General features: G+C 34.4%; 2 protein-coding genes and 1 pseudogene across 2 annotated transcripts; 1 reads left to right on the plus strand and 2 right to left on the minus strand.

Moving 5' to 3' along the window:
• Positions 1 to 1058: 1058 nt before the first annotated feature.
• LOC112800498 (calcium-transporting ATPase 2, plasma membrane-type-like) lies at positions 1059 to 5585 on the plus strand (annotated as a pseudogene).
• Positions 5464 to 10782, minus strand: LOC112800497 (uncharacterized). The gene is made up of 5 exons (XM_025842802.3): positions 9136 to 10782; positions 8571 to 9035; positions 7360 to 8418; positions 6927 to 7065; positions 5464 to 6543 (listed from the first exon to the last, which is right to left on the minus strand). Exons 1-5 carry the CDS (start codon positions 10186 to 10188, stop codon positions 5579 to 5581), a joined length of 3681 nt encoding a protein of 1226 aa, XP_025698587.1. The 5' UTR covers positions 10189 to 10782; the 3' UTR covers positions 5464 to 5578.
• Positions 10783 to 13907: 3125 nt separating this feature from the next.
• On the minus strand, positions 13908 to 16356 carry LOC112800499 (cyclin-D5-1-like). The gene is made up of 5 exons (XM_025842803.2): positions 15801 to 16356; positions 15620 to 15706; positions 15235 to 15532; positions 15001 to 15134; positions 13908 to 14874 (listed from the first exon to the last, which is right to left on the minus strand). The coding sequence occupies exons 1-5, from the start codon at positions 16062 to 16064 to the stop codon at positions 14668 to 14670; spliced, it is 990 nt and encodes a 329-aa protein (XP_025698588.1). The 5' UTR covers positions 16065 to 16356; the 3' UTR covers positions 13908 to 14667.
• Between the last annotated feature and the right edge of the window lie 2808 nt (positions 16357 to 19164).

Raw genomic sequence — 19164 nt, forward strand, 5'->3', positions numbered from 1 at the left:
TCTCAGGCACTGATTGATTGATGATATTATTATCATTTGTTACCAATTTAAGAATGAAAAAACGCGGTGATGGATTTAATATTAGAGGAGGAGGAGGAGTACCAGCAGCATAAAGGCATAAAACAATGCTGCGTCGTGTTCCACAACAATAAATAAAGTCCACAACAATAAATAAAGTCCTTTAACTTGACAAAACGTTTAAATTAAAAAGACATAAAGTGGTGCTAGTGGTGTATTTTCGGCTTTCGCATAATTAAATCATAAATTAAAGCAAACCAAAATTTAGGTTAGTCGAATAGTCAATTCACTTATCCAGTTAAGGGGAATAGATCTTCTCCTGTAAAAAGAGATCACACGTTATTCTCTCAAATGTTAAAAAATTGGAGAGAATTCATTTTTTCATTTAAGCAGGTTCAAATTTTGTTTTATATATACAGTAATTTATTGATCAATGACAAACTCTTAAATAGAGTTTAAATTCACAATGAATTAATTCTTAATCTGTTAGATTGGAAAATACCATAAACAAAAAAAAATCATAAATTAAAGCTGAAAATAAAAATTTAAAAGCTTAATTAAACTCTTTTTTAAAAAATAATTTAAATAATAAATAATTATATTAAAAATATCTTATAAATAAATTATTTTGTGTTTAATTTTTTTGTTTTAAAAGTATTTATTTTATAAAAAATATGATAAAAAATTTTATTATAAATTTTTTTAAATTTTTTATAAATACTTAAATAATTTTTTAAAAATTATAATTTAATTTTAAAAATTATATTAACAATAATACTACTACTACTTTTTATAAATAAAAAACTCAAAAAAAAGGAATAGCTTTTGAAGTTTGTCAACAGACCCTAGGTGATTTTCGTTTCATTATATATATTGGTGAAACTCAGGTAAAATCGACTTCACGTGAAGTTGATATCTAAGATGAAATTTAATTAATTAATCAATTAAATCATCTAACGACTCTCAGGTATCATTTCACCTGACTGAGTTTGCGCGAATAAGTTTTACAATTTACAAGAACATATGGTCTTCTAAGTATTGTATTAGGCGGGCGCAGCCATTGACCCTTATATCTCCCAACAATGAACAAACATAACAGAACACCATCAACAGAACCGTTACTCAAGCCTTGTTTCAAATATCCTCTTACTATGTTCTCTTTTGATCTTTTCTGATTCTTCAAGACAGGATGGGTTCTGAGAAACTTCACTTTTGTCTTTATTTTTTATTCAAGGTCCCCCCACCAAGCTTTACTTACAGTGTCTCTCTCTTTTTCCACGAAAATCACATTTCATTCAAAGTTTCGCACCTAACTTCTAAGAAGGTTGCTAGGAACCAGGAAATAGTCACACCCATTATATGACAGGGGTCTCACCGATCTCTCCGAATTCATTTGAATATTTCATGTTTCACACTTCATAGTTAATAGGAAGCAGATTATTGTTGTGTTATTTAGTGAGCAGAAGTTGGTTCGTTGGAGAAGTTTGAGAAGATGATGGAAGCTACCTAAAAGAGAATTTTGATGTGAAGCCTAAGAATTCATCTGAAGAAGCACTTGAGAGATGGAGGAAGCTATGTGGGATGGTCAAGAACCCCAAAAGAAGGTTCCGTTTCACTGCAAATCTCTCCAAGAGACAAGAAGCAGATGCCATGCGTCTTGGCAACAAGGTATCTTTTCATGTTTTTTGATGTTCACTGTTTTTAATGATACTAAGAAGCCATTTATGTTTCTGCTTTCCCATATTATAAACAATATGAAGACTTATTGTTCTCTCTATATTGCAGGAGAAGCTGAAGGTGGCAGTTTTGGTTTCCAAAGCAGCATTTCAATTTATCCAAGGTAAGGATTTTCATCAGCATTATACTGAATGGTGAACGAGTTCAAGATTCAATGTATTTAGTATTTACTCATGATGACATCCTCAGGTGCACAAGTGAAACCAAGTGATGAAAAAGTACCGAGAAGTTAAAGCAGCAGGTTTGAAATCAGTGGTGATGAATTGGGGACTATTGTTGAAGGCCATGATGTGAAGAAGCTGAAATCTCATGGTGGGGTTGATGGCGTTGCAGAGAAGCTTTCTACATCAACCAGCAAGGGGCTTAGCAGTGATCCGATTCACTGAGCAAGAGACAAGACATATATGGGATCAACAAATTCGCCGAAAGCGAAGCCAAGAGTTTCTGGGTTTTTGTTTGGGAAGCCCTTCAAGACATGACTCTGATGATACTTGGAGTGTGTGCTTTTGTGTCTCTGATAGTTGGCATTGCAACAGAAGGTTGGCCAAAGGGAGCGCATGACGGTCTTGGCATTGTTGCCAGCATACTACTGGTTGTGTTTGTGACAGCAACCAGTGATTACAGGCAGTCATTGCAATTCAAAGATTTGGACAAGGAGAAGAAGAAGATTTCAGTTCAGGTAACAAGAGACGGTTGCAGGCAGAAGATGTCAATATATGAATTACTTGCTGGTGATATTGTGCATCTTTCAATTGGTGATCAAGTACCTGCTGATGGACTATTTCTCTCTGGATTCTCTGTGTTGATTGATGAATCAAGCTTGACAGGGGAGAGTGAACCGTTATGGTGAACTCTGAGTATCCATTTCTTCTTTCTGGAACCAAGGTTCAAGATGGATCTTGCAAGATGTTGGTTACCACTGTGGGAATGAGGACTCAATGGGGAAGTTGATGGCAACTCTGAGTGAAGGTGGAGATGATGAAACTCCATTACAGGTTAAATTGAATGGAGTTGCAACCATTATTGGCAAGATAGGCCTCTTCTTCGCCGTGGTTACATTCGCGGTTCTTGTGCAAGGACTAGTGAGCCGTAAGCTCCAAGAAGGGAGAATATGGAGCTGGAATGGAGATGATGCTTTGGAGATGCTGGAATTCTTCGCTGTCGCGGTTACCATAGTAGTTGTTGCTGTCCCAGAAGGGCTGCCACTGGCTGTGACATTGAGCCTTGCCTTCGCCATGAAGAAGATGATGAATGATAAGGCCCTTGTGAGGCATTTGGCCGCGTGCGAAACCATGGGATCTGCCACAACTATATGCAGTGACAAGACTGGAACTCTAACAACTAATCACATGACTGTTGTGAAAACATGCATTTGTATGAACACCAATGAAGTGAGTAACAATAAGGCTTCTGATTTGTGTTCTGAGCTTCTGATTCTTCCATGAAACTGCTCCTTCAGTCAATATTCAACAACACTGGAGGAGAGGTTGTGGTTAACAAACATGGGAAGCGAGAGATCTTAGGGACACCAACAGAGACTGCAATCTTGGAGTTTGGCTTGTCACTTGGTGGAGATTTTCAAGCAGAGAAACAAGAATGCAATGTTGTTAAAGTTGAGCCTTTCAACTCCACCAAGAAGAAAATGAGCCTTGTGGTGGAGCTCCCTGGTGGTGGATTGCGTGCACACTGCAAAGGTGCTTCTGAGATCATCCTGGCCTCTTGTGACAAGGTGCTTAACTCTGCCGGCGAGGTTGTCCTGCTCAATGAAGAATCAAGTAACCATCTCAAGGCTACAATAGACCAGTTTGCTAATGAGGCACTCAGAACATTATGCCTTGCCTATAAAGAATTAGATAATGGATTCTCTTCGAGGATCCAATTCCTGATTCTGGCTATACTTGTATAGGAATTGTTGGTATCAAGGATCCGGTCCGCCCCGGCGTTAAGGAATCTGTAGCAGTATGCCGCTCTGCTGGAATCACAGTGAGGATGGTTACAGGAGATAATATCAATACTGCCAAGGCTATAGCCAGGGAATGTGGGATCTTAACAGATGATGGCATAGCCATTGAAGGTCCAGAGTTTAGAGAGAAGAGTGAGGAAGAATTGCTTAAACTCATTCCCAAAATTCAGGTAATTCTTTCATTCTATCAAATAAATTATTCATTGTTTAATATTAATACTTCCATTAACAATAGTTGTGACTGTGACATACTTTTCCTTTTTCAGGTTATGGCTCGGTCGTCGCCTTTAGACAAACATACATTGGTGAAACACTTGCGTAACACGTTTGGGGAAGTTGTAGCTGTAACTGGAGATGGAACAAATGATGCTCCAGCACTTCATGAAGCTGACATTGGACTTGCTATGGGCATTGCTGGAACTGAGGTAAGTGCAATTTAAATAGTATTGTGTTAAGTTTTAGTCATTAATGATCTTAATTAATTCCATAACTCTTGCATTGTGCAGGTTGCAAAAGAAAGTGCTGATGTCATAATTCTAGATGACAACTTCTCCACAATAGTGACAGTGGCCAAATGGGGACGTTCTGTTTACATAAATATTCAAAAATTCGTGCAGTTTCAGTTAACGGTTAATGTGGTTGCATTGATAGTGAACTTCACCTCAGCATGTGTGACAGGTTAGAAAATTAGCTTAGTTTGTCTACTTTCAATGTCATTTATGAACCTCTTATCGGTTTGTCTCTAATTATATTGGATTCATTATCTCAACAGGAAGTGCACCCCTCACAGCTGTTCAACTTTTGTGGGTGAACATGATCATGGATACACTGGGAGCACTAGCACTAGCAACTGAACCTCCGAATGATGATTTAATGAAGCGTTTGCCTGTTGGAAGAAAGGGCAATTTCATCAGCAATGTCATGTGGAGGAACATCTTGGGACAATCATTGTATCAGTTTATGGTGATATGGTTTCTTCAGTCAAGGGGAAAATCGATATTTTCGCTCGACGGCCCTAACTCGGATCTGGTCTTAAACACACTCATTTTCAACACATTTGTCTTCTGTCAGGTAAACATTGACTAAATTCGAAGCACATGATATTTCAGTTATAACTAACTGTTGCAAAAATTTACCTTAACATATGTGGCTTGGTTTTGGTTGTGCAGGTTTTCAATGAGATTAACTCACGTGAGATGGAGGAAATAGATGTTTTCAAAGGCATATTAAACAATCATGTTTTCGTGGGTGTCCTTACTGCTACTGTTTTCTTCCAAATCATAATAGTGGAGTACTTGGGAACCTTTGCAAACACAACACCTCTAACTCTGGTTCAATGGTTCTTCAGCTTGTTGGTTGGATTTTTAGGCATGCCAATCGCAGCTCGCTTGAAGAAGATCCGTGTTTGAAGAACTTTGTTGTGCATAATAACTCTGTTCAGAAGATTGTTTATGGTTGGTTATCACAGCTTCAAGGTCTCTTGTAGATTACTAACTAGTTTATTCAATTGTTTGTTATATGAAAAGAGAATGGTAGATGAAAGGACGCAGCAAAATACAGTGTGTAGATAATGCTGACTCCTTTAGCACTGCTAGAATGAAACTCTTTTCTAGGATTTCAATTTTTATTTTTCTATTTATGCATTTATTTTGCAATTTGTCCGAGTGCATTTCATTGGATTTTTTAAGGGAAAAAAAAAATTGTAATGCACTGGCAAATTATATTGCTTTATGCTATTGCTTCAGTTGCACTGTAAATGAAGAGTTATGTATATTGGGCATCTAAAGGCCTCTTCATATTATTTAGACTGAATGATACTGAGGAGGTGAAACATTCAGAAATAAAACTAGTTCTAACTTTCTATTCATCTGTCATGGATACCTTTCCAGTTTCATATAAATGATGCATCCAAAGAGGTTCAATCAAATCTTTTGCAAAGGTTAATTTATCCAGTTCCTCTTCATGATTCTCTTCTGCAATTTCCCTCTCTATCTTAGGATAGATTCCCTGCAGAGAAGACAGCATCATGTCACCCCAATCCCTGTCGTCATGTTCGAACAACTTGAAACGTACAAAGTGCAATAGTCCTAATGCTAGTCCAATGTCTTTTCTTTCCAGCCCAACAAGTGAAGAATCCAAGAAAATAACCCCAACTGCATCCATTACATCGGAATTCTTTTTCAATAACACAACCAGCATGGACACAAGCCTATCAAAGGCAGAGAATTTCTGTTGGTCGGAATATCCATCTTCTGCAGCATCCTTTACAGATGACAGCTCAGTCTTGGCTACAATCAAGATCCATTTTGGAATACGAAGCTTCATTTGGTCAGATGCAGTTGAATGTTTCCTGCCACCCACACCATGTTTCTGAACACTTATAGATGCTAATGCCAGAACCAAATCGGGGAGCCAAGGGTTTGCTGCTGCAACAAGACGCGAGGCATATCCAGAGCCCAAGTATGATTCAATCAAAACGACTAAATCAAGCAGGTCATTTGCAAGGGCAAAAGCTGTTGGTGAATTTGTGGATAATCCACTGGAATCTGTGAGTGTCATATTTAGTACTTTTGTTGCATAGGTGAAAGAGCTTTTCAGACAAAAGAATACGCTTTTCATATCATCTTCGTTAAACCGTATCTGTTTATGATGTAGCCTGTCCAACGAAGACATAATGTGCTGCACACATTTTGATGTGTAATTTAAGAATAATTCATGGTTGTGGGGAGCAAAATCCATTGCGAATGTGTCAGCCATGAACTTGAGAACAGCAGTAAGCATCTTCACCTTACATAATACTTGCCGAGGTTTGTTGTGCGCAGAATCTATGCATATGTTTAGTGTAAAAGTCAGAAATAAAGTACAGGTAAAATATACACGGACAAATGCAAGACATAACAAAAGCACACAATCTTTATGGTTAAACAGCATATTGTTAAGAAGCATCCCCTGATCCCCAAGTAGTTCTTAGACCCTAAAACATTATGCATATGTTTAGTGTAAAAGTCAGAAATAAAGTACAGGTAAAATATACACGGACAAATGCAAGACATAACAAAAACACACAATCTTTATGGTTAAACAGCATATTGTTAAGAAGCATCCCCTGATCCCCAAGTAGTTCTTAGACCCTAAAACACTATGTATTATATAAACATCTACTCCCCACCACTACTTGAATAACATGTATATTAAGGAGATAACATACCACTTTGTGTGGCAATTCTATTTGTCCTGTTGGCAGACTGAAGATCTGAATCAACTTTGTCATTTTTTCTGGAGTCATCTGCTACAAATAGTTTTTCTAAACAGTCGAGCACATGCTCTATCGTCTGCTCCAAGACAGACTGCTCAAAAGAAATTTAAACAGAAAGTAATAAAAGTCGAATTAGGCATGCTATAATTATAACCAATCTGGTCCTTTTACAATAAGATCAACCCAAAGATACAAGGGGTAGTGTGGAAATTAAATTAGTCAATTAGTTAACTGATAAAACAAAGTGGCAGTAAAGAAAGACAATTAAAAAAAGAGAACTGATAAGATCAGAGGTGCATAAAATTCTGAAATATGAAATTTCAAAAGCGGCAAAAAGTCAACCAAAAAAAAAAAAAGAAAAATCAAAGTTAAATATTATACTTGCCTCTGAGAGTGATGTAGAAGCCTCAGTCTTACGTTTTTTCCTATCATTATTCTGAATACTAGTTGTGCTAACAATATCAACGGTCATTTGCAGAGCAATAGCCATATATGCCAAAATGGGGGAAATGTCCATGTAATCATACTCCCCACAATGAACAATTGTTACCTCGGAGATTATCTTGAGGGATAAAAATAATATCTCTAACGTTTGAGGTCTTAGCAAGGCTTTTCTGGTATCCTCGTTTAGAAGGAAGTCCCTAACTTGCCATGCTATCCCAACAGCAACTAAATAATCATCCTCAAAAGATTGCTTTCTGTTTATAATCTTTGATTTAAATGAGAAATTTCCAGAGGATCTAGATTTCTTCCCCTTAACAGAAGAAATGCTATGTGATGGCATGACTGTGCCAAATTTAATATGACACCGGTAAGCAGCCTTATGCAAGAGGGATGTTAAGGCTTCCAACATATCATCAAAATAACCCAATGAAAGCAATAACTTATGTGCAGACCTCACTTCAGATTGGCGATCAACCTCCTCAGATAAACCATTGCAGTTTGTGACAATAGCCATGCATTCTTCAAGTAGTCCAGCAACACCATCTGGATGGACAGCAGAAAGGAGGTTGAATAAAGAAGATTGAGCTTGGCCTGTTGATGCCAAAGTAAGTAATTTTTTTACTTTCTCTTGAGTAAATAATTGTTTGAGGGCATTCTTGTAGCATAGTTCACTGGCTAAGTCATCACAAAGGTAGCTAGCAGCACCAAGAAAACCCTCAATCTGATTTGCATCCAACTTATGAGGTGACAAGACCAAACTCATGAATGCTTTGATGAGTTCCATAAGATGATCTTTAGGTGCCCCTTCCAAGATTGCAAATTTGCAGAAGATTGCACCTCCCATCGGAGACCTTCTCATAAGTGTAATGCAACGATTACATGCCTCCTCAATGGGTACTTTCGAGGGAAAGTACGATGGCATAAGCAATTTTGTTATCTTCTGAGCCACAGGAGGTTGATCACTAGCAAGGATAGACAATAGTGAATCAAGCTCCACCACCTCCAGAATCATCAGGAAACAATAGTGAATCAAGCTCCACCACCTCCAGAATATTCAAAAGAACAGTCAGCAAACCAATCAGAATGCATAATATTACCAAATACATAAGAAACAAGAACATTGTACTCAACACTGACTTCAAGAACATGTACCTTGTTGAACTGAAAATTTCTGACGGCCTCTAGGTGTAACAAGAGATCTGCTGCAGCAACTCGAACTGTGAGAACATTGTCCAGCATTAAATGCCGAAGTCTTGGCAAGAGAACCTTAAGAATTTCATGAGAGTGGGGATTGCCAAGCAAATAAATTATGCCATTTAACATGGAAACCCTCACTTCACTGCATGCATCATGAGACATGTCATCAAATAGTTTTGTAATTATCTTTGTTATGATTGGTGAAGGAATAATTTCCCAAAACAGATGAAGCACACGACAGGAACCCTCAACAGCAATTGTTCTCACTTGTGGACAATCATCCTTAAGTAACCTTTCTAATAAGAAGAACTGCTTATCAAGCAATATATCTTTCTCCTCTTTCGTAGCATCAGGGTCTTCAAGAGGGAACAAGTCAAGAAGTAAATATAAAGCATTCTGCCTAACATTTGAGTTTGCAACCTATTGCAAAGAACGCAAAGTAAAATTCAGAACGTATGGAAAGTAAATAACAGTTTGATTGACTAATTCAGAAAGTTCTGCTTAACAATCATTCTCTTACCTGCAAGGACCTAAATATCACAGGCTCAGCAAGCTGAAACAGAAGCTTCTCAACTCCATCTGTGGTCCTTTGTTCAACAAATGCTCCAAAAATCCTTCTAATATATGAAGCAAGCGCTGAGGAACCAGCATGTATAGCAGCTTCGATCATCTCCTGCAAGAACCCATTCTCAATTTCGCTTTTCGAATCCCCTTCGGCTGCTTTCCATGCCCGAAACAGGATATCCCCGTAAGACTCAAGCATCGACTTCCTCCCAAACGGTATCTGGGAGCGAATCATAGCCAAAACTTCCTTCCCAAACTGTTGGCTCAAACCAAACACGAACGAGAGGAATTTCCTTCCGTCCTCTGTCTTCAAATACAGAGGCGAAATCACGCAACGAACCAGCAACAGCTTCAAATCCTCGATGCTGTCGTCGTCAAAGTCAAACAGAGCAAAAGCCTCCCGGAGCGTGTAGACCTTGTGCACGTCGACCTTCTTCTTCACCGTGAGAGATCTCGCGAGAAGAAAAGGGAGAGTCTGCGAGATTAAGGACTCTCGGCCGGGAAGATTGTCCTTCCACCATTCCTCGCACAAGCACTCGATCGACGAGGAAAGAACCGAGTCGGACTCGAACACGATCAAGTTATCGTGAAGCACCTGAACTCCCGGGAGCAAATCCGACGGCGAGAACGGTTTCTTGGGGTGCGAGACGCAAAGTTGCGCGATATGCGCGAGAATTTGGAGGCGCTCGAGAATTTTGTCCTTCTCATGATCCGGGTTGGCGAGTGGGGGCTCGAGGCGAGAAGAGCGGCGAAGGCGCTTGGAGGGAGGGGTGCGAGGGGATTTGGTGGGGCTGAGGGTTGTTGGAGGGTTTGGTTGAAGAAGGTTGTGGAAGGATTGAATTGCGGAGGAGATTGAATTGCAGAGGGATTGAGGGAGTGTAGAGGAGAGTTCGGAGGATGGTTTGATGGCGTGAATTTGGGTTTTGAGTGATGGCTTCGAGGTTTTGAGAGTTAGTTTTGTGGCTGAAGAAAGAAATTCTTCTGCGGATGAAGGAAGCCTCTTCTTCATAGCGTCCGTTTGGTGAGGGAGGAGGGAAAGTGTTCCATTTTCAAATTCTCTTTTAAATTTCTGAACGTCTTCTCCACTTTTTCATTTGGGCTTATCAAGTGGGCTCAACCTAGAACATACGCAAGGCTTCTTAAAGGGCGGTCCATTTAATGTTTTCATTTTTTGCCAATTTATACACAAACGCCAACTCGCTGGGAACTACCGCTAAAAAATTTGTACACAAAAGCTCGAATTCTAACAGTGGTGGCTAGGTTAGCGTGTGTAAGTGTGTTTATATGACCCAAAAAAAAAAAAAGATTTGTTGAGGTGTTCAACTGAAGAAGTTCGATGACAATCGGGTAGATAAAGGAGAGGTTGATTAAGGGATTTATCAAGTCTGTATTTGGCGGGATAGTCATTTTTTAGACTACTTCATAATCGACATATGGTGAATTAAAATTGGTTGAAGATGTCTATAAATAAAATAATAAAAAACAAACGAGATATTGAAAATTTCATTAAAAATATTAGATTACAAACCATCCTGAATATTTGCAATTGTCAAAATATTTTATGAATTTCGATGGTTAAATATCTGCATAACAAGATTATACTAAACCATGCAAGAATCAGCATTACAACGTCTTAAAATATAATAATGTTTTGCGTACACAAAAATAGCTATTAAATTAAATTTGTTTAATTATTTTTAATATATATTTTATATTTTAATATATATGAGTGATTAATTTAGGAATTAATTTTTTTTGTATATGTAAGATAATTGTTTAAGACATATCATTAGTATTTAGTATAATTATTTGGGAGATAAGTTTTAAAGTGGTCTCTAAAATTGCATTTGAGTGTCATAATAGTTTCTAAACTTAAAAGTTATCCATATTCGTTCCTGAAATTGCACTCCGGACTCAGATTCGTTCTTCTGACACATTCCGTCCACTTGGCACCACCGGAAAACTGATTTGGGCTCTTTCGTGACATATTGACCAGGTAACGACTAACAAACGTGGATTAGTAAACTTTTATGATGCAATTTAGTCTCTAAACCAAAATTAAAAATTTTAATTCCCAAATTTAATCATCATTCTATGTTCATATAATTATCTTCATATAAAATTAATAATTAAAATCTATTAAATAGTTTAATAAATTTAATTGAATTATTATCTAATAACTTTTTATTATTAATTTTATACAAAGGCAACTGCACTTAATATGTAATTGTTTAAGACTCATCGTGATGCCTTGCTAGTTGCTAAGATCTCTTACATTACGCCTTCACTCACATAAAACGATAGAGATAGACTCGATAACATAGGTTGTGAATTATAATAACCAAGTATAATAGAATAGAATATAGTAGAATAGAAAAAAAAGAGAGGATTCTTATAGTGATGTCGTAGTCGTTTGGTGACTAAGTTGATACTTGATAATGATATAATTAATTATATAATTAAATCAAACAAGTCCTACATTTGTTGATACGGTAGTCTCCCAGAAAAAGAAAGAAAAAAATGAAGCTGCTAAGGAATTGAAGATATGATAGAGAAAGAAGGAACGTGTTTGGACGCAAACAAAGCATTTGTGAATTGTGAATTGAGGTTAAAAACCTGAACCCGGTCCCTCCCTCCATATGATGCCGCGGATCTGTCGAGCTAACTTTGTCTCTAACTCAATTAATCTCTCAAACTGAGAGACAAAGAATTTTTGTCCAATCCAAACATGTATAGACACCAACGTTTTCCTCATGACATGCACATCATTAGCAGCTAAAGCTCCTTTTAGTCGTACCATGTTATGTAATGTAAATTTCTGTGCTGTGGTCCAACAACCACCATGGCCCATGCATGTCTCTGCAACCTAATTAAATCTTCTTTGCTCCTTCATTAATTAATAGTTAACAATAGATATGGCGAACTTAACAAATTAAATTAAAGCTTATCTGAAGAATGTAGAGCATAGAGGCCTTATTACTTCATCGTCATCATGGAATCACGGGTGGAAACTGTCCTCATCAATGTTATTCCCCCTATGATGTAGCACTATCATAATTAATTTAAGTGCAGTTTAAATTTTGCCAAGAGTCCATTCGTACTCTTTTGTCAAATGTATATGTATTTCTTTCCAATTCTCAATATCGCCACTTGTGAACTAAACTAATTATATTATGTTAGGAAATTATTTAATTTCCTAATTTATTTGTGGACGATAAATATATTAATTATAATTACAAATTATGCTATTTTAAATTAAATGATTTATATAATGGTGATCTCATTTATTGTTATAAATACTAAATTGAATAAGTTATTATTATTTTTAACTTGGAATTAAATGAGAATAAAATCGGATATTATCTTTTGTTTCTTAGATAATTATCTTTTTGGATTTTAGATATATTATCTTTTGGACTTTAGATACTATTTTATTTGGGCTTTAGGGTTTAATAGGTGTCATGCTCAAATATAAATACACCTTCAGAGTTTCGGTCTTCCAATATACTAAAGCCGCATTTGTTGCTCTTTTCCCATGAAAAGAGTCACAATTCAACTGGCTAGGGATACAGACTACAAGATCCAAACTCTGCTTCGACATTCAGTATTTCCTTTCTTAATAATTTAACATAGATGATCTTTGGGTTAAGGAATTTTAAAAAATTTTCAACATATTAATCTCTCTCTTACTCTCTTCTCTTCTATGAGAAATTTTTCTATCTTTACATGAAATTAATACTCCATTTCGTATATAATATTGGGAAGTTACACACACATATATATATTATTCAGTTATGATGGATCATGTGAATATGGTAAGTGTCAGATGAGTAGGATTAGGTCAATAATTCAATATAGTCCGACCATAGCTGAAAAATTAACAGCAAATTAAAACTTTAAACAGGAAGGGTGAAGAGAATCTATCTTGTTGAGTAGTTCTCCATGTGAACCAAGGAGGGATATGAGGAACCAACCCCACAGTAATTTGTTTAGAGCAAAATACAAGAGTTCATGCCAGACTGGATAAGCATGCTTGTGCTTGTGAAGGACACACATGTCTGACACCATTAATATTTTCCTTATAATCTCCCATGCATCTCTAATTTCACTAACAGAAAACCACCATCTCTCATCTCATTTCATCATCTGCATGCTGGGCCCTCTTAGGACAAAGTTTTTAGTCATTTCTTCTCTCAGTAAAATATATTGTTATCTAATAATAGATACAAGCCTTGAGCCTGCTTCAACTTGAAGCCTTCAAGCCGATTTGTCATCAGTCCCAGATATTCTTTTCATGATTTCAGCTCTGTACAAACTATATACGTATATCCATTATTATTATTATTATAGTATTCTTTTTGTCTGTTATTATTATTATTCTCCTTAACTAAAGTGTACTGTTATTATTCATTAAATTATTATAGAGTACATAGCGTATATGCATTTCACTACCACGCAAACTTTGATTAAATTCAATGATAACATATAAGAATTTCACCTTTTTCTATTTTTTGTGAAACTTATATCAATTTGATCATTATATATAGACATAGGCACTGCAAGAGCACCGTACCAATCCTACTACATTTTTTGTTGGGCTGTCTTATATCCTATTTTATCCAATTATTTATATATATATTCATAAAATTAGCTGAAAAAAAAGGATCCCAATAGTCATATCATGTCAGCAGATGAAGAGAATAGAGGGAAGTAGTATCCCAGATGCACTTGAAAATAAAGTAGTCTCCCATGTTCCAAGCAAACTAAAAAAATCTGATTCAACTTTACAAATGGCCCAAGCAAGCAACCCAGATGTTACACACATACATCAAATCAAATCAAACAAAACCAATTCCCCATTCTCGGTGGCTTTCAGCCTTTTCAAAGTCACATAACAAATAAAGCATCCCATTTAAAAGGGTAGGCCTATTGCTTTAGTTCCTACTTGCTATAATGTTGTTGTTATTATTTCCTTCCATACATTACATACAAACCTATATATATTAAATTAAAAATGCAATACCCTCTTCATTTCAAAATTAGGGGGAAGAAAAAAAAACAAAGTAAACACTGCCCAAAATTACTAGGGACAACTAGTCTTCAATGTAGCTTTCTCTGGTTCTCTAGCTCATCATCTTTGCAATTCTGTTTCACCTTCCTTCAATGTAGGTTAAAGCTAGCCACTTTTTTTTATCTTTTTATTTATTTACTCCTCCTTTTTCTCCTTTTTTTTTTTTCTCTCTATCATCTTGGTTGTGACTTGGGAAAAAAACTTTTTGTTGGGTAGTGAAAAAAATAAAACCCCAATCATCAATACCAAATCATTCCACAAAAATGGTGGATGACACTCACTAGACCTATAATTATAAACTAACAAGAATCAATTTTTTCTTAGAGAAAAAGAAAAAAAAAAAAGAAAAACCTATGATTCAATCATCAGTGAAATGAAAAACACCAACTAAATGAATGGTGGATGATGAACCACAAACTAGTGACGATGTAGCTTCTTGTAGTTTTCTGTTTCCTCAGTGTCCTGAAAAGAAAGTTTTCTCTTAACTCCGGAACAAGCGGTGTCAGATTGATTCTCAAGAACACACGTGGAGTTCGATTGGTTTGACATTAAATTCGAGCAAGGGGTCTTAACTTTGTTCCTCCTCTTCTCCTGTATAAGATTATAACAGGAAAATACATCTCCCTGTTGCATAAACATAAACATAAACAAAAACATCATCAAACTCTGTTCTGTTCTGTTCAATTCACACAATAAAAAACAAGGAACTTGTTTGGTCCATTCACTATACTAACTGAAAAAAAAACTCACACTTTCTAGATTGCCCCAAGATGAGATTTTTCTTATCCTAAGATCCATGGTCTTTCTTGTTAATGTAGCATCAACTGCTGCTAATATTGCAGCGGAGGCTATTATAGATGGCCGTTGATCCATCAAATTAACATCTGCATTAGAAAAAAGAAAGAAAATTTAAGGTCTTATTTATTGGTAATAATATAAAACTAGTATTTCATGAAAGGATTGATTGAATTATCAAAAAATTACCTTTGACCATGGCTACAATGTGTTGGGTGGCTTTTGTGATGATTGTGTGTGAATTGGATCCAGGGCAGAACTTTGTGAGAAAGTAATGGAGATAAGAAAAAGGAGTTGGTGATGATGATCCCATTTTCCAATCCAAGGTAGCAAGAATCAGAAGCTCCATGTTCTTAATCACTTTGCTCTCAAATCTGTATTCAACTATTGAATATTCAGAGAGTGGAGGCACATTTTGCTCTTCCATTTTTGCTGCAAGAGATAAGCATGCCACCGATAATAATTGAATAGCCCAAGGTTTTGATTCCTACATCATTAAAAGACACAAATCCATTATTCAAACTAAAAACAATGATAATAATAAGATAAAATCTCCAATGAGTTTGATACTTACATCAATGGATCGTTTTGAAAGAAACCGATCAAAGTAGGAGACTGATAAATAAGCTGTGTGAACTTTGAATCCAAGTTTGGCCTGTGTCTGAATCAAACAATGAAAAAAGCTTTCAATAAAAATAAAAAAAACAATCCAAAAGACAGATTGCAAAAACTGTAAGAACAAGAATGAAACTAACATTGAAAATCCAATCAATGGCATCAAAACGAGCAGTCCTCAACCAGAATGTGGCGGCGGAGCAATCATCATGATTGTGGAATCCAAAAGCAGTTTCTTGGCTGAACAAATACTCAATGTATTCCTCTTCATCTTCCTCATGAAAAACAATCCCAGTGTGTTCATTTTCATCATCATAGTTGTCTTCAAAGAAGCAAGCTTCACCTTCTTCTTCACACATTAGACTTGACAAAGAAAAAGAGGTGGCAGTGAGAGAGCTCCCCATTTTTCTTTTTCAGTAATCTGAAATCTGAAAGTTGAGTTATGCTAAGCTCACTTGTCTTGGCATTTGTAACCTCTAAATAGTTGAAGAGAGTGTGGAGTGGAGTGAGTGGGGAATGAAATATACCGGTTTTTGTGCCGCCAAAAATAAACACAATAAGGAGGGAGTGTAGGACGTTAATTAGCGGTTACACAGTTTTTCACTACTAAACTATAACTATAATTATACCCTATATGTATTTTATTTGAATTTGGATTTTGTAACTGATTATATATCTTTTAAATTTACTATATTTTCTTTGAAAAAACAAAATGTGATGGGAGATTGTTATGAATTGAGCTATGGTACATGGTACACCACTTTTGGGGTCTTCCCCTACAGTTTAGGGACAGCTGTAGGATATGGTCACCTTTGTCCCATGTGGTTTGCTCTTAGCTACCTAGATGAACCTTCATCACTCATCCACCTTAGCTTGCACGAATTTAACTTTTTATGTATAGTTGTATATTCATAGTTATAAGTTTTAGAATAATGAATACAGAATGAATATAACAAAAGTTAGTTATTATACACATAGATTTGGTTAAGTAGTAGTTCGGTACTCGAAAGATTTAGTCGTTGACAAAAAGATCTTTGAAAGATGTTATCGATAAAACAACTCTTAAATGAATTAAAAATACGATAAAAAAATTTATAGATATATTTTTTGTAAATAACAAAAAAATTTTCATATTTAGTAAACCATTGTGACAATATTTAAATAAATATACAGAAGGTGAACAAAAAAAATCGAATTGAAATTTGATCTCTAAATTTTTGTTTATTTTTCAAATAATGTGGTCATTTACAATAAATTTTTTTTAATAAAAAATAACTTGACAAAAAATTATCAAATTTAAAAGATGAAAAAATTTTATTTTCCAATAATAATTACAAAAATTTGTATCAAAATTTAATCTCTAAAATTATTATTTAAAATACATATTTTATATCTAATTTTTTGTCGCATTTTTAAATTTTTTTAAGAATTTATTTATTGTTAACATTTTTTAAGTTTTTTTTTGTGGCTAGTAATATAAACTTTTCAGATATCATTTTAATAATATTTTTAAAATTTTTTTTGTCAGCTATATAAATTTCAGATATCATTTTAATAGTTTATTCTATATAGATTAGTCTCACGTTGCTAGAGTTAATTTTGTAGGTTTCTCTGATAAAAAGAAATATAATAGAAGAAGTGGAAAGAATTATAACGTATATATGAAAGTCCATGACCTTACCTGTTGCCTAAGTTCTACTGGAACATTATTATGAATGGTCTCACATGTCGGACTTCAATTCACACTCTTGATTTGTGGTTCCTTCAGGCAGACAGCCACCCTACTTAGCCCCATTTAAGCATCAGCATCACTTTTGATTTGAGCCATTGAATCCACATCCTATTTTCCTTCTCAAGACAAGTACAGCTATTTTCTGCTCCCCACAAATAGGCACACCCGCACACGTATTCTAACACACTTGCCAAAAAATAAAAAATCTATCATCCAATAAACAGATTTTTTGCGTAATTATAAGTGACAAACATAATAAAGGGTATTCATCAGATTAATTATTGCCATTATATAGAGCTATGAAAATTATTAATTTTCATTCTTTTAGCTTTATTATTATTTCATTTTGTCGTTAGTTATCAATGAAAGTGCTTTAGACTGGATTTGGTTTAGGATAAGATAAGACAGATATACAAAAGTTAGTATTTTTGTTTGATGATAAATTAGAATAAATTATAAAAGTTTAATTTATTTTTATTTTTTTATTTAAAAATTTTAAAAAAAATATATAATATTAAAAAATATAATTATAAAAATTAAAAATTACAAAATAAATTATATCTTTTGTTAATGTCTTTATATTTTTTTTGTTAAGATAAATATAAAATATATTAATTCAATATTTTTTTATATAATATCTTTGTTTATATCTTATCTATTAAATACTATGTTTGTGTTTTGTTTTTGCAAACAAATGAAGTCTTAAATCACCGAAAACATAGTTAGTGTTATGAGCCTGTAGTACTCATGAGTAGCCCCAGTTATATTCCTTTTGTTGCATTTGGTAAGTGGTAAATAGCATTTTTAAATGGAACATATATATTAAATTCAAATTAAAAAACAATAAAATAGGTGGACTTGACAACTTGCCATTAATAAGTCTTCACGGTCTTAATTTGTTTCTAAGCATAAACATTTTCTTAATAAGATAGTCAGAAAACCATGTCCATTATATACATTGAATAATCTTTTTTTCTTCTATCAAATAATTTAGAAAGACTAGAGATTATGGCTCTAATATATTTGTTATTAACACATAGCAGGTTATTACATACATATATAACTTGTTAATGTTATGGGACTAAATTAAACTAAATGACACAAGATCCAAAATCTGTGATGCTGCTATTATTATTAACTGGCGTAAGCCATCTTTTACAGTCCTTGACCGCCAGATAAGATCACACTTATGGTCTCACCAAAATAAATAGAGAAAATTATCTTCTTCTTCATCTATTAATAACTTACAATTAGCTTAATACTGAAGGCACATGGAATGGAAACAATTTTAGCTACGGATCGATAAATTGACTAATTGACCAAAGCTTTTAAATAAACAACAATATAGTACTAGTCACCCAAAAAAAAACAACAATATAGTACTATAAGTTTTGTTTGATCTAACTTTGAATACCCTAGTAATTAATTAAAGGTCGATCCACATCTTCTTTTAAAAGTAATTATTATTAGATTTAATTATTTTATTCTCAATAGTTTTACCAAATTTTTAATTAGATTTTTATAATTTTTTTAATTATTTTTAATTTTATAATTAAATTTTTTATATTTTAAAAATATTAAAATTAATAAAATATTTTTCTTAAAATACATACAATAACAAATCTAATTATGTTTTTAATTATGAATACTTTAATTTACAAAAAAATTATTTAGTTAATTTTAATATTTTTTATACTAAAAAAACTTAATTATAAAATTAAAAGTAGTATAAAGATCTAATAAAAAATATAAAAATTTAATTATAAATTTAA

The sequence above is a fragment of the Arachis hypogaea genome, chromosome 5 (genome assembly GCF_003086295.3).
Source record: "Arachis hypogaea cultivar Tifrunner chromosome 5, arahy.Tifrunner.gnm2.J5K5, whole genome shotgun sequence".
In the NCBI taxonomy this organism is placed as follows: Eukaryota; Viridiplantae; Streptophyta; class Magnoliopsida; order Fabales; family Fabaceae; genus Arachis; species Arachis hypogaea.

Coding starts and splice junctions, on each gene's coding strand:
- LOC112800499 (XM_025842803.2), bottom strand. CDS start 16,064: ATGGGGAGCTCTCTCACTGCCACCTCTTTTTCTTTGTCAAGTCTAATG. Junction 15,135..15,234: donor CATTGTAGCCATGGTCAAAG/GTAATTTTTTGA, acceptor TTTCTAATGCAG/ATGTTAATTTGATGGATCAA. Junction 14,875..15,000: donor CTTGGGGCAATCTAGAAAGT/GTGAGTTTTTTT, acceptor TTTATGCAACAG/GGAGATGTATTTTCCTGTTA.
- LOC112800497 (XM_025842802.3), bottom strand. CDS start 10,188: ATGAAGAAGAGGCTTCCTTCATCCGCAGAAGAATTTCTTTCTTCAGCC. Junction 9,036..9,135: donor TGATATTTAGGTCCTTGCAG/GTAAGAGAATGA, acceptor TCTTTGCAATAG/GTTGCAAACTCAAATGTTAG. Junction 7,066..7,359: donor CTTCTACATCACTCTCAGAG/GCAAGTATAATA, acceptor TCTTTTGAGCAG/TCTGTCTTGGAGCAGACGAT.